Source organism: Photinus pyralis, unplaced genomic scaffold, assembly GCF_008802855.1.
Source record: "Photinus pyralis isolate 1611_PpyrPB1 unplaced genomic scaffold, Ppyr1.3 Ppyr1.4_LG3b, whole genome shotgun sequence".
Classification (NCBI taxonomy): domain Eukaryota; kingdom Metazoa; phylum Arthropoda; class Insecta; order Coleoptera; family Lampyridae; genus Photinus; species Photinus pyralis.
In genome coordinates this window covers 16582708-16599537 of record NW_022170510.1, presented here as the reverse complement: position 1 = coordinate 16599537, position 16830 = coordinate 16582708, and the positions used below count along the sequence as shown (strand labels likewise).

The window sequence follows — 16830 nt, the reverse complement described above, 5'->3', positions numbered from 1 at the left end:
GATCTGTATAGGTAATTACAGTAGGAATTTAACTATGAGTTAATTACTAATTAGCTTTAGATTCCGTAATAAGGGTTTCGTTAGGCTTTGTGTGACAGGGTGGTTTATTATTTTTTTCATTTCTACTGAAATATGAGTTTTTGTGAAAACGTAACAAATTAAAAGACGTTGGCCCTACGCGTTAAAAAATGATTTAAAAATAGGTCAATGTTTTTGGTGTGGTGGTTAGAATTTCGGCGCGAACAAAGGGGGTGTAACTTGACTGGGCCAAGGCAATACGTCATCACTCATCCGGATTGTGTTCAGAGTACGATCCGGGAAAGGAACTCAGAACTCCGGTTGCAGCTTTGCACTTGCTACACGATGACTTCTAATGATTTTCTACAGGTTTATTGTTAGATGCCTGCCGCGTTTTTTTGGTATTTTAATTACGGAGGCATAGTTATTTCAAGAATACGCAACGCACTTAGAATACCCATGGAAACATAAAGTTATCAGGCAACAAAGAAATAAGTATTCAACAGAAACAAATACCTACATAAATCACATTGTAAAATCTATTATTCCTTTTCTCTGCTACCAATTTTAGCATTCATCAGCCCGTGAAACCACCTATTATTACGCTTTGTTTTTGACCCCTATTTATATAATTCCAAAAAGCCTACCCGAAATTGATCGCTCGTTTATAAATGGACATAATTTCCTAAATTAAGAAGCTAATCAGATATGAAGACGAAGCCAGTTATGAAATGTTAATGATATATCGGGCTTATTATGACCTAACCGCCGTATCTTGCTGTCGTATTTCACTTTCTTGAAATAAATAGCGCATTAATGACCTTACGACTTATTTTCACCACCGCCTGTTAACAGCTTTACACTTCACTACAAACGTAACTGGACGAAAATTACCTTCATTCTGACAGGGAGCGTTAATCGATATTTAGATTGGTAATTACATAAAAGGAATTTCAGAGGGAAGCGATGACGTTTTATATAAAATTTATAAAATGACAATGCAGATGAGGAATAATCTAAATATATGCGTGAATAGAATTAATTAAATCGATGCTCTAATTATTTTCAGCACCATGATGATCCGAATAGATTTATTTGTATAGGGGAAGATATTTCGATTACATTAAAAACATTTACATACGATTAGGTGTAGGTTTTCATTGCAGCGAAATCAGCCCCAAAGTATTTTGTTACAATAAATAAATACATTTTTTTTCGTAAAATGTGAATGTGGACCGGTTTGGTCAATAGAAAAAAGACATTATGAAGTACTTTATAGGTGTGTAGAGGGTGTCCCCATTTTTGTAAATTATGCTTTAATTTAGGGTTCGAACATTTAGTAGCGTAGTATACCTAGTCTTTGAAAATCACCAGGTCAAAATATAAAATAAAAAATTCCGGTCCGTACTAGAATAAAGGACATTGATGATTCCAGTGTGTAGAGAAGAAAAAGCTACAGTCGGTAAGTGCCCCTGTTTTCAGAAATCTTTGTAAATAAACTACAACAAAAAATAAAAGGACTATACTTCATGCAAGATTACGCTTATTTTTTGTATTCAATAAGAACTCCTATAGTGATTTATAAACAAAATATAAACAATCCACGAAAGCGGAACCTATTCCAAAAAGAAACTAACTTCTCAAGTTAATAAAATTTGTAGGTGTTTCTTTGTGTAAAATTATTTAGAGATTGATTTGGATAAGAGGATAAGACAATAATTGCTATTTTGTTTACATGACAAGTATTTTTAAAGTAGCTACGGTTGAAATAGTGCATCTGATAAATAGTGCAAATGTTGGGTATGGGTTGGTTACAAAAAAAAGATGTGAGAAAAGTTTCAATGGGCCATATCTTCTTTTTTTTATTAGAAATATCAAACAGTTACTCCGTACTTACACTAGACTTAATTTTAAGATTGCAAAATGTAGGTAATTGTCGTGATAAGAAATCAAATAGCAATCATAATGTTTAACTAAGACTCGATTTACTTTATATCTTCTTGCCATGACACTAGTAGAGGGAATAAAAACATTTTCTTTTGACATTTTACTATACTAAATCCATGGGTCGCATAAATTACATCTTTTTGTTAAATAAATTATGAAATTCTAATCCAAAAGTGCCTTTTGGGTAGGGAAGAAAGGCAATTAGGTTAGGACCTTATAAAAGGAGACTTTTTTTCTTTTTTAATGCTATGAATGTTTCAGTTCGTAAAAACTTCTTAACCGGTCACAACGCATATACGATTTTTGTATCACGGTTTTCGGGTCCATAACATTGAACTAAATATATTTTTTCTTCTAATGTTAAAATTTTAAGTTTAAGTAATGCACACTAACTAACAATAATAAGTTTATTTGCTTGACGTTTTGCTATTACAATGCTTACTTCGTTTTTTCATTGCACCCTGTGGTTCCTAATATGACCGACTTAAAAAACGCAATTCAAAATATAATTTGAAAGACATAAACGCTTCTTGTGCTCAACTAGGATGTGATTTCATTTTAATTTTATAATTAATTAAGTTGATATTAAAATCCTCAATTTACCTATTAATATTAATATATTATTGTTAGATATATTATATTACAATTAATATTATAAATAAAGTATGGAAGTGTTCCTATCGATATGTGCGATGCATTACTCCATTTCGCAAACGCAAGGCCTGATGATGGCATAATCATTTGCCAAACTCGATATCCCAAAAGAAAAAATAATAAAATGCAAAGTTACCACCAAATGAGTTACTTTTATTGTTCCTATCGAGTTCAAATTTGCTACACGCTCATTACATTCTATTTTGAGCAGTACATTTGTTCAGATTTTCTAAAAAAATTTAGTTAAAAATAAAAGCATTGAAATTTTGGTTACTCAGTTTTTCACTCTGAACAACTCTTCTTAATATTATTTGTGCGTATCTCGTCCCCAAAGAGCACTTTACTGGTCTGCAAAAAACTTTTGAAAATTTCAAAGGGACCTAGAAACTTAAAATGCAAATCGAATTTTTTTGTCAAGAGACGACCGTTAATCGGGGGACACACTGTATACAGGGGAAATAGTTTGGATATAAGCCATATTTAATTAATTAAATTTTATAATTACGTGTGAAGACGCTACATCTACGTAGAACAATTGAAAACATGTTTGGAATACCATACAGGTCGAAGGTTATTTTTTTAATTGTTTTGGTAGCATCCCGTTTACAACAATAAAACGTAATTTTATACCTGAAATATTATGTTATTGACCCATAGGATTAAATATTCCATTAAAATTAGGGAATTAGCACGTAAATTACCCAAGATAATATTTTATTTTGATTTTTATTATATTGCTGCGTTTCTTAGTCCCATTATACTTTCTAAGAAAATTGGTGAAGATGAACATATTGCGATTAATTTATAAATTCTTACAGAAAAGTTTCGGATTTAAAAAACTGCAAATTTTAAAGATTCTTAAACTGGATTTATTTTAATTCCCATTATCTCTTATTTAAAGAAAAGTGTAAATCGAGTGTTTAAATTTGTAAGGTAAAGATAATCGTTTTTTATATTTAAATAACTTAAAATTTTCACATTTAATTGGTGTCATAAAAATTACTTTGATGCAAAGAACTTTACCTTGGGAGATTCATTTGCATCTCATATTTCTCTGTAGTACAATTGCGGTCGACCTTTTGGTAGTTTTTTTATTTTGCCCATTGTTAGCTAGGTTATTGCCAAATTAACGTTTTTGAGTATTTTAAGCAAAATTTTAAATAAAATGCACTAATCATTTTGTTGAATCATATCTTACATTGTCCTTAGTGCATTTTTTCGAAATGGTGAATACTGCCGCCAATTTTCTCAACATAAGTAGTTTTTGGATTAGGTATAGATAGTTTATTTAAATTTTTATTGTTTTCAGAACATCTTATGAAAACGTCTCCAATTTGTTTTGTCCTATAAATTTGGTATGTACCGTAAAGAACGAAGAATTTATTGACCATAATGTCATATTTTTTATTACTTCAAATACTGGATATTGCAGCTATTAATTTTTGTAATGGAACATCTTATACATATATTTTATATTTATGCATAAACAACAAACAACTATAGGCAATAAGATTTTTGCTTTAACTAAAATATAGAACAAAAACTCAACACTAAGTAAGATAAAATTGTATAAGCTCTAAAAATAAAAGCTTATACCAAATGCTCAAAATGATTGTCCTTTAGGTGCGTTGTGGAAATGACCTAATAGAACAGTCCCTAACGGCATTTGGGACAACTTCTGAAGGGATTTGCACGTATCTCTCCCATAATACGAAGGCCCAATTCTTGAACATTTTTGGGCGGAGGTGTAGACTTGAGAGGTGTATGTTTTTATCGTAATTTGTTATTGGTATATTGGAAAGTGACACTTGGTAAGTTCCGGCAAAAGTGACTACTACTTTTTCTCTGCTGCCATATAAAAAAGCACCCGCTCGGGCTGGGTTCGAACCCGCGTTATCATCATCGGAAGGCGGCGGCCTTGCAGTTGCGCTACGCAGCGTTCTATTCAATATTAAATATTTCTGAAAAAGCGACTAACTAATAGAGATAATTAACAATAACCTTACGTCATTTTATTTACTCCGAAGCTATTAGTCAATTTCAAAGACTCTCCTACGATTTCTATGCCATATTTCTTTTGAAATGAACGCGTGCGCTTTAAATAATTGTGAACCAGGCGAGCGCGCTGAAACTCGCCTTCGGGTGTCGAGGGTTACGCGTGACCTCGCGCGTGAGACCACAGCATATCGAAGGGTACTCTATATTCTGTGATGTTATGCATGATATGATTTTACTCCCGTCCAAAACATTTCCTGCATACTGCATACAGACCGATAAAAAGCCTTCACTCAAAAAAGCGAAAAAATTTTTGTATAGCGTACAATGTACAATGTGTCAAAACTGACAAGTACTGTTCAATTGGTGACTACTAAAAATTCAATCTCTATACGGGGTGTTCCTAAACGAAGTAGCAAAAGCTATACCAAGGAATCCGGAGCTGAAAATAAGACTAATGAACTGTACCCCAGTCCAAGGCGGTGACTAGCTTATGCGAAGTTACAGTTCTTTAGTTGTTACGGAGCGTGTATAATATAGGAAAATTCTTTTATACTTGCAACATAAAATGTCGATGCCCTCAAGTTTGACGTGTGGTCCTATATTGTACACCATCAAGATTTTTCGTTCGTTTCTGGACATTTTAGGTTTTTTGAAAAATACTTCACTCGAAATGTCAAATTGTAAGAAAATTGTAAGTGTCATTTTGTTAGTAGGCACTATTTTGGTTGTTGATGTTCGCTAATGCTTTTTTATGGCCCATTTAAAAGGAAATTGTAGGAACGTGTGTGAACGCATCCATAGTTCGGTACCTAATGGAAACCATACCATTAGCTACTTAGGCTGTAACTCCGAATAAGCGAAACTTTGACTCAATTGTTCTCCTTTTTAGCAGTGGATTCGTTGGTGGCATTTTTTCTACTTCATTTAAGAAACACCCTGCCCTAACGTTAATTACATACATGCATGATTTATACAAAAAATCTTAGCCATCGAGCGGCACAATGAGCCTGTGGTGCGCCTAAGTATTGCCTGGTCGGGTTCCCCTTGTGAATAGAGTATAATAGAAAGCCATCGAGCCGAGTTGACAGAAATCTCCCTATAGACTTAATTTCATCGTCTACATTATTCATAGTAGGTACTCCCTTACTTTTTAAGAGGTACGTCGGTATTTGATTCAGATTAGTAACTATAGAAGACATTTTGAAGCGGCAGACTGGAGAAAAAAAAAGGCGACTTATAGATGCACATGATTTTTGGACAGAATGTACAGTATGATCATACGCATGAATACGTATAGGCTGTCAAAATTTACGTTTCAGAAGACACTCAAAAAACTTTTTTATACTACGTGGACTAAATCAACGTGTTTTGTCTTCATTTATGGAACTAAAGTGTCAGTTTTTCTCCCGGAGGGAGCAAAACGCGACGCAGGACAAAAAGTGAGGGCAGCTAGGTACATACTGCAACAACAAATACAATCTATTGATCAATGGTTACCTTTATATCTATACATTTTGGTTCTAGTACTATATCTTATACTTAGGTATTATATACAAGGTGTCCATTATGTATGGAATATAGTATATATCTCGGTAAATATCGAATGTATAAAAACATTTTCTATATGAAAGTTGTTTAACATTTTATACCCGATAATAAGGCAGCATTCAGTTGTTTTTATTTCAGAAAACAGATGAGTAACCAAAAGCAATTGCATTTTTTTAAATGGCAGTGCACCTTTTCATTATGCTCATTATTATTGCTGCCTTATTATGGGAAATAAAATGTTAAACAACTTTTATTTAGAACAATTATGTATACAGTCGATACTTATAGAGATATATACTAAAAGTATTCCAAACATAATGGGCACCCTGTATACCGTTTTCCATATATTTTATATATGGATCCTGCAATCAAATAAATTTTATTATTTCAAATTTGTACCTACTTGGACGTAGAAATTACTGTAGCTGATTAAAGGAGTACAAAATATGGCGTATAGGTATACCACAGGACTAAAGTGCGTCCTAATACATCGGGTACCTCAAATACGTTTTGGGTAACAATCTTCACCCTCGGGATTAAAACACACACTGTTTATTTACATACCTAATTTTATACTTTTCAATAGGATTTATATTTCAGAAGGCACTCTGTCTTTCAATCAATACTCAAACCTTTTGCGACGGTGAACACCTCAAAAACGTCAACCTAATGTGACAAAAAGTTTCCAAGTAATTGATTCAATCTATCGATTTTGAACAAGTGAAACTAAGATTAGACTGTTGCGTCATATCACTTTGTTTATTTAACTTAATAATACAAACACAGTTCAATTAAATATGTCTTATCGCACAAGATTCTAAACTTTACGTATTGAGGTCATCCCATTCATTTGAACGAAAAACGTTTGCAGAACATTTGCGGTAGTGGCATTCCTTTTCATGTAAAGAATTTGATTCATGTGCCTCAATTAATATTACGTTTTTTTTTTGCAGAGAGGGATGTAAGTAAACTATTTCCAGTTTTGCCACGCTATTTAGGTAGTCATTGTATTATTGGCTGTGATTTCGTTGAGAACCCTCTTTTGCATGATCAAAGATTTCTTGTTTCTAATAATTTGGTAAATAAGTATACCATTTCCCTAACGATTTGGCTTGAATTAGAATTTATTTATATGACGTGATAGGTACAATTTTTTGAGATTCATGTCATGGCTCTAATTCCTCTGAACATTTCTTAGCATATGTTCTTCTCGTTTTTTTTATCAAAATTGACTTTGTTCAAAGTATTTTTATATACTCAGCTAACTTTCAGATTAATAAATCCCCAACTAATTCAGATAGATATCCTTTTTCTAAAATTAATTTAGAATGGCATAAATTATCAAAAACCGGCATCATGTTGTCCCGGTGTTGGTTTTTCTATGGACTTACGTTACAAATTAGAGAATCTCGCCCACACTAAAGTAATACGAATGAATTTATACCTTCATCGTTCATTTAGATCAATTTCTATTTTCATCAATTTGTTGATTATTTTTATTTGTAGATATCAATTAGGTAATACTGGCATCAAATTTTTTACGGGCAATTATAGAAATAGGGTGGCCCTAACTCCGGCAACCCTCCATACAGTGATGTGCGTACGGACTTAAGGGACGAGTTTTCGACTCTATTGATGCACTGATGTAAATTTAGTACCTACTCTTGGACCATTATTTTTACATACGTATACCCCAATTAATTATAATTTTATATTACGGATCTCAGTGGAGGTAAGTACCTCTGAATGTATAAGTTGAGTAAATATAGGTGTATATACCGTTTTCGCACCAGTTTCTACTAAAGCGTATACTAATGTGTTATTTTTGGGTATCTGCGAACGGGATAATGAAACATAACGCGATAACTACGATTATAGAGCGTTTTCGAGACCGTCGCGTAAGTGTATCTATAGGGTAATTGTCAAATAGTGCCCTACATATTACACTACTAATTTAACTGTGTGCGTCTAGACAACAAGCGGGTCAAATATAGGCGAGCAAACAGCTGATCGTCCCTTGCAACCCGGACAAGGACCGCGTGACGAGGCGTACAATGTGTTAAAAGGAGTGCACCCTATGGCCAGATTTGGCGGTGCGATAGAGACAATCAAGCGCATTCAACCCTGATTTTACACGCACTTGACTCGAGTCCGGGTTACGGGGATCAACATTTACATAACTTTTACTGTAACGCCTCATATTTACCAAGCGGAAGCGTTAACGGGTGAAGATGGTGTACTTTACAGGTGAGCTTTTATGACTATTTAATGAGGTACGCCAATATTTATGTGACAATGAACACCTACCTGCAATGGCCATCCACGGGTAGAAGGTGTGATTCGTTTGTTGATGTATCTGCGTACCAACAGGTTGGGACGATGATGTGTTTAGGGAACACGGATTGTTCCAAGACGCTAAAGAGTTAGATGTGCGATTTCCTCCGGCGGCGCCTGGACTAGACGAAGGGTCGCCTCCAACCAAACCCACCGAGGTACTGTAACCGACTCGGGAATCAGGTGTACAAGCGGCGGGCCTTACTGGACCTCCCAAACTATTTGCTAAATTTGCGCCGCCACCTGTAGTTGCACTCTGCCATACATCCTTAACTGCAGCAGCCGCCACCACCGATGCGTATCCGTTTTGATCTGCGCTGCCTTTGGAACAATCTGGTTTTGTATTTGACGAACTATAACTGGAATTTTGTTGACTATCTGCAGACGAGGAATATAATTTACATGCGGCAGCCACTGAAGCATCATAAGGTGAATCTTGTGGTGGTCTGGTTTGGTGTAAGGAATGATGGTGGTGATGCTGGCTCGAAGCGTACGGTGACATTCCAAGGCTTAGAGGAAAAGAGCGATATGCTGCGGCCGCTGCAGCACTCTGGTCATGGTGGTGTGCTGCGGCAGAGCTGGCGCTTTGGTGGTGGTGACCACCGTAAAACCCGCTCTGCTCGAAATAAGAGTTCATAATTATGGCGTTAATGTTGACGTTTTTTTGTTAACCCCCTTGAAAATTAAATGAGCACTCACAACTGTTGAGGTACTAAATTTAAATTGTCACTCTGGACACTCAAAAACTCATCATAAAATTTAATCACTTTCGATAGCAATTAGGTAGTAGTTGATTAACTGTTTTCATTTAGGCATTATAAAAAAAATTATGTTCGATAAAGAATGTTTAAAAAAATTCACGACATTATAATCTGTTCGGGTAATGACATCCACTTGTAATATAGGGGAGCAAAATGTGTTTAATAGTTAATAAAATGATTATTGTTACGACGCAATAGTAATAAAATTGGCAATAGTAATAAACGGTAGGATACGAATTCGCACGAGTACACGGCGCAAAGGCTCAAACCGAAATGTACCCGTTTTGCTTGTTAGCGAAGTCGCGGATCAAGACCCACTGGAGCTCAGGAGTCTGCTCGGCCCACACATCCCGGCCCATTTGCGTTCCCGCTCACACATGGCGCGTTGTCTCACTTCCCTTTGATACAGCTCCCCCACTACGATTAAACACGCGGCAACAATAGCTACATCATTAAGAAAATTACGCAGCTACCTGAATTACCTTAAAGTGTACTAAAATCCTTTTTAACTTCATTATAAATTCTGAAGAATTTTTTGAGGGCGGTTTTGAGTACGGCTCAATGCCTGCACAAACGCAAGTAGAAAAGTGCAATTGTGGTTGTGCTCCATTCCCTTATTTCCACTATTTACTAGAAATGCGTAGATTTTACTACAGTACATTTTAGACAGTAAAACACTCCATAAGCACTTAGTTTTCCGCTTATAGCAAGTGATGGATAAAGAGATAGGCGCACCTAATGTAAAACTAAGATAGAATATTAGATATGGAAGGGGCAGAAGCACCAATAGCAATCGAATTCGTTAAAACCGAAGCGCCCACTGAGAACATTGCGCACGCAAAATATAATCTGAAACTACTACTCCTACTATACAATCAATTTCCCCCTCTGTGGTATTCTCTCTGTCTATCCTTTGGAAAACTAACACACGAACTGGTAGCGCACTCTGGCGTTGAAGTGCCAAACTTTTATAGTAGATTCTATTCAACTTTCAAACGAGCAACATCAAATTAAATTGATACTTCAGAAGGTCGTAATAGATAATTTCGACCATAAACAAATACTTTCCTGACTTTTTATTTTTTCCTTCCTTTCATGATCTGTAAACTTCGTAATTGTGTACCCTTTTTTACATCGATTAAATACCTTCAATTAACTGGAAATCCTTACGCCAAATGCAAATTATAGTCATACACATTTCAAACACGGCATTTAAAGATGTCTTATGTGAACGGCATCTTTAATAACTTCGAAAAACCGGAGTACACTTTATAAGTTTAATTTTTGGTATCGATACCACGTAAGTACAAGTTTATAGGTAGGTACCTAAATAATTTTTTGTCGAAATAAGCTCTATTTTCTATTTATAGGTAGGTAGGTACCAATTCGATTTATGAATAGAAACTTCAAACTGTGCGGAAACGTAGCAATGGTAACACAAAGCCATTCGATTCCCTTTTGTGCTTTTTTAAGAGCATCTGTAAACAAACATAATAAAAAACGGAATCGAGTAAATATTGGACAAAAGCGTGTACCTATACATAAATCAAATGGATTAATTTGGGAATACATACCCCAAAAATTAAATCACATATCTCACAGAAGTATATAGGTAGGTACAGGCAATGTAGGGCATAAGTGCTGTAAATTGAACACATGTCAAACGATACTTATGCGATTTAAATATATATCTGAAAGTAGGTACTGCCTTGAATGAAACGTATAGTTAGACAGAATAGGTACCTATGCATTAAAGCGGGCTAAGACGTTAATTTAAAACAAAATTAAGAGAGAGGTAACGATCCTATTTCATTTTTACGAAGGTAATTAAAGAGTGCAAATATAGGTACCTACAGGTACCTAAGTACCTCAAAAACAACTTTTATTTCGGGCATTGCTCCACTACTTTTAATTCTAAATAGGTAGGTATACCTGTCTGTATAAATCAATTTTCGTCATCATAAAAATAACATCGAGCCTCTAAAGTTACCGATTGATTATAATGTTAATTTATAATGGTGTTTGAATAATTTAATGCGGTTTTTGGTTTATCAAAACCGAACTATGTATAACAGCTGCTCGAAACTATGACTCTAGGCCACCTAATCGTGTGCAAACTACGATGCTTAGGAGGACTTTTACGTTAGTTCTCTGATTCAGTTCCTTACGTTGCCGCTCGTAAAGCAAAAGAGAGTCATAGTTACTCCCGCGTTGTTTACTCTTTGATATAAGATAAGTTTCAATAGATTTAGCAATAAGGCCGTGACAAGTTTTTAAACGAGATTTTTTTCATTATTACTGTTGAAGATAAAGAATTAGGTAGTTCAGTAGAAATACACCATCGTATATCTCTCATAAATTAACAGAATCTAAATGGCTCAATATGTATAATTGAAGAGTTCTGCATTCATCATTTTATTTCACAAAATTATAACTACTAAGAAACCGAATTACCTTTTTGACCAAATTAAATTTAGATACCTACCTATAGGTAATATTCACAACGTAAATACTAGAAAGAAAAGTTTTATCATACCTCCAATCCATAAATCGCATTTATTTACAAAGACTTTCTCATATACCGTTACTAATTTATATAACTCACTGCCTGAATGTGTAAAAACACTTAGAACTGCCACTTTCAGACATCGGCTTACTAAAACTATTTCCCTATGAAAATAAAAAAAAATAGAATAAAATGTTCTTTTTTTGCTTTTGTTTTTTTGATTTTTAATTTATCTTTATTGTTTTTCTCTTTTTTATTAATTAACTTCCTCTCTTTTTCATTTATAAATTATTATTGTCATTTATTGCAAATGGCACGCCACTAATCAATTTAAACAATCAACTAATTCATATTAAATTAGGTAACTAATATAAATTCAATGTTGTACTCAGGACGTATTCTTTCTATAATTAAAAATTATTGTTAAGGATTAGGGTTAAGTGGAAGAGCAGATTATGGAACATCCTTTTCATAAATCTGAACGTCGTCCTATTGAAGGTGACTCTGACGTTATTTTGTATTTTCTATTTAATAATAATACATTTAATTCAGTTTATTATAGTATGTACTTACAATGTTATCCCTTCAATAAATCAATAATTTGCAATTCACTGCTCTTATCAAAATGGGCGATGAAGTAGTATAAAACTCGATCTGTTGTTGTAGGTTTGCAGAGTTTTACCATATTACTACGTAGCCCTTGAAGAATCACATTCAATCTTTTCAAAAATTCGTACATAATTTTACATTGATAAATTGCCCCTACATTTCTATTTAAGCCAATATTCTCAATTTTAAAAATTCCGTGGGAAAAAAGGAGGTTCTGTTGTTGTTTCACACCTTCAGAACAGCTATTTCCTGGCAGGTTCTGCCGCCGCGTCTGCAGCTTCTTTGAAGCACAACAAATACAATTGGAAACATGGAGCGAAAGAAGACAAAACAATAGGCGCGTTCACCAGACGAAGCGCTTCATATGAGCGTTATCTAAAGGCGGGAATACTCTAGCAAGGTTTCTCGCGCTGGTTGCTGGCTGATACCACTGTCGAAGTGTACCTACATACCACAGTAAGTCAGAGGTACGTTGGTCTCGAAGCGCTTCGTCTGGTGAACGCGCCCATTGTGGCAAGAAATAGGTTCCTCGCTGCAAACAAAAATTGGAGTTCGTCATGCCAAAACATATCTTCAACAGCAAATATAAGCTTGGCGATCCAACGACACAAAGTGTTTTGGAATATTGCCGCCAAGCATTAGGAATGGGAGAAATTTTTAATTTACTAAGAAAATATATTGTTAATTATTTATTTACTAAGATATTTCTGAAATTTTTGTATTATCTTAATTATCAAAAATTTTAAAAATACGGATCTGCAATTTGCAAGTCTATCAATACTGTACTGAAAACTTTATAATGCGACGAATACATCAGAATAACTGAAGTTCTTTGCATGAAATGACTTAAGAATCTTGTTTGGTTAAGTATAGGAAACGGAGTGAATTGTATTTTCCGAACAGAAACCTTGAACACAATATTTTTCATCTCAAACCGAACCGGACAACAAAATGCGGTTCGTTTTGAGTCTTCCCAATGGCCTATTATAGTCTTGCTTTCTAGTGACGATGTATAGGTAAGTACTGATTTGTAAAAGTTTCGGCTCAGTCTAAGATAAACCAATAAATGATTCGGTTCTAGTTTCGAAATGTTGATTTTGGAATTCATTTCCCAGAGAGAGAATAATTTCCCCAAAGATATAAAACATTGCATTCCTATAATTTAATTAAACATTCTCGGATTTATTTTGCGATCATAACGTGTTATTCTTTTATGTTCTATACGCAAATATTGAATGTTGGATTTTAAATAACGTGAGGCTGCCGGCTGAGTGCCATGCATTTTTGACAGTTGTTTATATTTAGGTAACCTTCCGCAGAAAGAATAGAATATGTTTCGCTTTACCTTGCATCAACGTTTTGAAATACGTAAAACTTATTTTGAGTGTGGCTGATGTAGTTGTCGGAAGGCGCGAAAAATCCGTAGAAAATTTGAAAAAATAAAGGGATTAAATATTTTGTTGATAATGCTGGTGGACATGTTCCGCATGCTCATCCTAAGCACGCACCCGAATCAGTCACTGCTGTGTCAGAGAAAGTGGACCCTCTAACACGTCAACATCAACACGATACAGAATTTAACCACTCACTGAAGCGAATTAACCATATCAACAACGTTTTCACTGGATATCGATCTATAGAAGTCTGGTTTCAGCAGGACGGTGCAACTTTCCATACCGCCGCTCTGGCCATCAACGTTTTGTGCACAAAGTTTAACAATCGTTGTGATTAAACGTTTCGGAAATATCCGCGCTGGCCACCTCGGATCTGCGATTTAACCCCACTAGAGTACTTTCTGATGGGGCACATTAAACGATAAAGATAATCCTCAAATCTCTCAAATGTCCTCGAATATATGGGGTCCTGGATGGACTAGTGCCGATCCAGGGGAGGTGGCCACCTCAATGAAATCCTTTTTCTATAGGTACTTAGGTGTACCTACATTCCTATCATTGAAATAAAATAAACCATATTTTTTCTTGTGCTTATAGGTATCTATTGCTAACTTATAGTTCCACATAGGTATAGATAGATCACCTTTTACACCGCAACATTTATTCAATTATTTAGCCATATATGTATATAATGGTCTTCTAAAGTGGCTTTTATTCGGGAATTGACAAAGTGAAAGTTAAAAGACACAGCCAAGAATCTTGTATGGAAGCATCATCATTACCTATTACTAATGTTTGATATTTTGGGGGTGAGAGCAGTAAGGAATTATTTTTTTAACACAATTGTTATTTATTGGTATTTTAAAAAACCGAGTGCCATTACCTTCATTCAGCTAAAATTAAAACTTGTACCTATACATTTCATAAACAATCGTAATGAATAACACACATTTAGGTATACATGAAACTCTTCATTAAAAATTCAATTCCACTATATAGGAAATAACGACGCACAACAATCTTTCTTGTGCTTAGTCTTTACTGTGAAAAACTAGATCGTGTGCTCTCGCGATGTACATTTGTCAACAACCCTGCAGATGTTTGACCTTCCTCTTTTAATGTCGATCCGGGGCATACGGTAATATACCTACTATAAAAATGTATGCCAGAACCTGGAATCGAACCAAGGACCCTCGGCGTAGTATGTATTTACGTTATCTAAGACCTACGTCAAGCGTAATGCAGTTTTTAATCAACTGTTTTTAAACACCAACACCATTAATATACCTAGTTGTATAGATCTATATGATCGATTAACCCGAAATCGCTTTGGAATTGGCGTTGTAGCGCATGTCTGCTTGACTCGAAATGGTATCAAGGAAATGAATTGTTTTTACTTTTAGGTAAGATGACTCGGTTATGAACAAACCCACTTGCAGAACGTGCGTTACGCAAACTGGATTTAAACCCATCAGGCCCGTTCTAGTCAAGTGCACACAACACTATGTCAAGCTGGCTGAGAGATTCTCAAGGGATAAGACTTCCATGTATAGAGCGAACTCCCTGGAAACCTAGTCAGGAAAACTAAAATTCCATTAGGTATGTTAAAATTCATGATAAATTATTTTGTGGCACATAGTAGTATAGATTTTAGATAGATGGCTACAATTAAATATTAAAGAGCATAAGTATATACCTACCTACTTTAATGATTCAATAATTAAGTAAAACTGCAACTTTTTAAGTTTGCAGAGCCAACAGTGAACCTTAAACCTGTCTTACGGGAGGCATAGTACACAAACGTGCAACTGCAATACCTCTTGCAGCACACAAATCGGTGCTCATGGTCAACTGTAGTGTAAACGTTCCTTGCATATCCAAGTGCAAAACGTGCAAACCAATATGCATCCAACACGATATGCGCGAAACAAATTTGCAGGCACCACACGAAGGAATTGAACTGATGTGCAACGATAGGTTTGGACAACCAACAGAACACGTTAACTACTCATCATATTTTATATAAATTGATTTGATTTTTATTAATAACGAAAAAAGTAGAATTCCAAATCGTGTTACGTATCACCTTGACAACCTTTTCTATTCCTTGTTTTCCAATGGTGTAGAGAGGCAATAGGGTCGCCACAGTACTCCCCTCTCAGTGAATACCTAATTATCAGAAACGTACCTCTTAAAAAGACATGTTTATCTCGCTCTGGGTACAAAAACTGCAGCTTTGTCGTGAACTAACCAAAAAATGAATTTTTCTTTTCCATAATTTTGTACCTAATTGTCTAAAATGTAATCTTAGGTACAAGAAATGTCGCAGAAATGCGTAGAATATGCTATTGTCATTTGCATTCTCAGGAGGTTTGAATAATATATTGTTTTTAACGTAGGTAACTTTCCATTTTTCCATATTTCAATAGAGCCCTTCAAAAGTGTTACAGTTGTTCTCATTCGCTCTCTCGGTATCCGAACGTGAACGCGAACCCGAACGTGAACGTGAATCCGAACGCGAACACAAAGATCAACGAGACCTTGAAAATAAACTAGATGACATTACAAAAATGGGGTCATTGATCCTTAAAGAGTAAAATGTGGCACACCAGAAATGGGGTCGTCGACCTTGGATAACCTTGAAAGTGAAATATAACAATCATTGACCTCCGATTACTTTCCAAAGTGACCGCCGCGCGACCTTAACCTTGACCTACTTTCCAAAGTCACCGCAAGTGGATAGCGACCTTGAACTTGTCCAGGTTTGCCTCTGCTACACTACTGCAACTGACCTCACACCACGTGTAGGGCGATATGAAGGTGAAATATAAGTGTCATGTGTAAAGGGCACCCAGTATCTGCATTCTGCATGTTGTGTGTATTAGTAGTTTCATTGTGGGAAAACCACGTGTATAATGCAAGGTGAAGGTCAAAGAAAGTATAAGTGTGGCATGTGTAAGTAGGGCACCCAGCTTATGACTGCATTGCTGCTATTCATGTTGTGTGTATTAGTAGTTTCATTGACAAATGGAAAATGTGCATTCGTTGTCCTAGATCGATA

At 35.2% G+C, this 16830-nt stretch overlaps 1 protein-coding gene across 2 annotated transcripts in view; it reads right to left on the bottom strand.

Moving 5' to 3' along the window:
- The window catches only part of LOC116166654 (homeotic protein ultrabithorax), a 190589-nt gene extending 180980 nt beyond the window's left edge, over positions 1 to 9609 (bottom strand). Inside the window, exon 1 of one of the 2 annotated variants that reach the window (XM_031481689.1) lies at positions 8473 to 9609. In XM_031481689.1, coding sequence (XP_031337549.1) covers positions 8473 to 9136 — 664 coding nt within the window. In that variant the 5' untranslated portion in view covers positions 9137 to 9609. The remainder of the gene's footprint in view (positions 1 to 8472) is intronic. The other variant, XM_031481690.1, reaches the window with a different exon arrangement.
- Positions 9610 to 16830: the final 7221 nt, after the last annotated feature.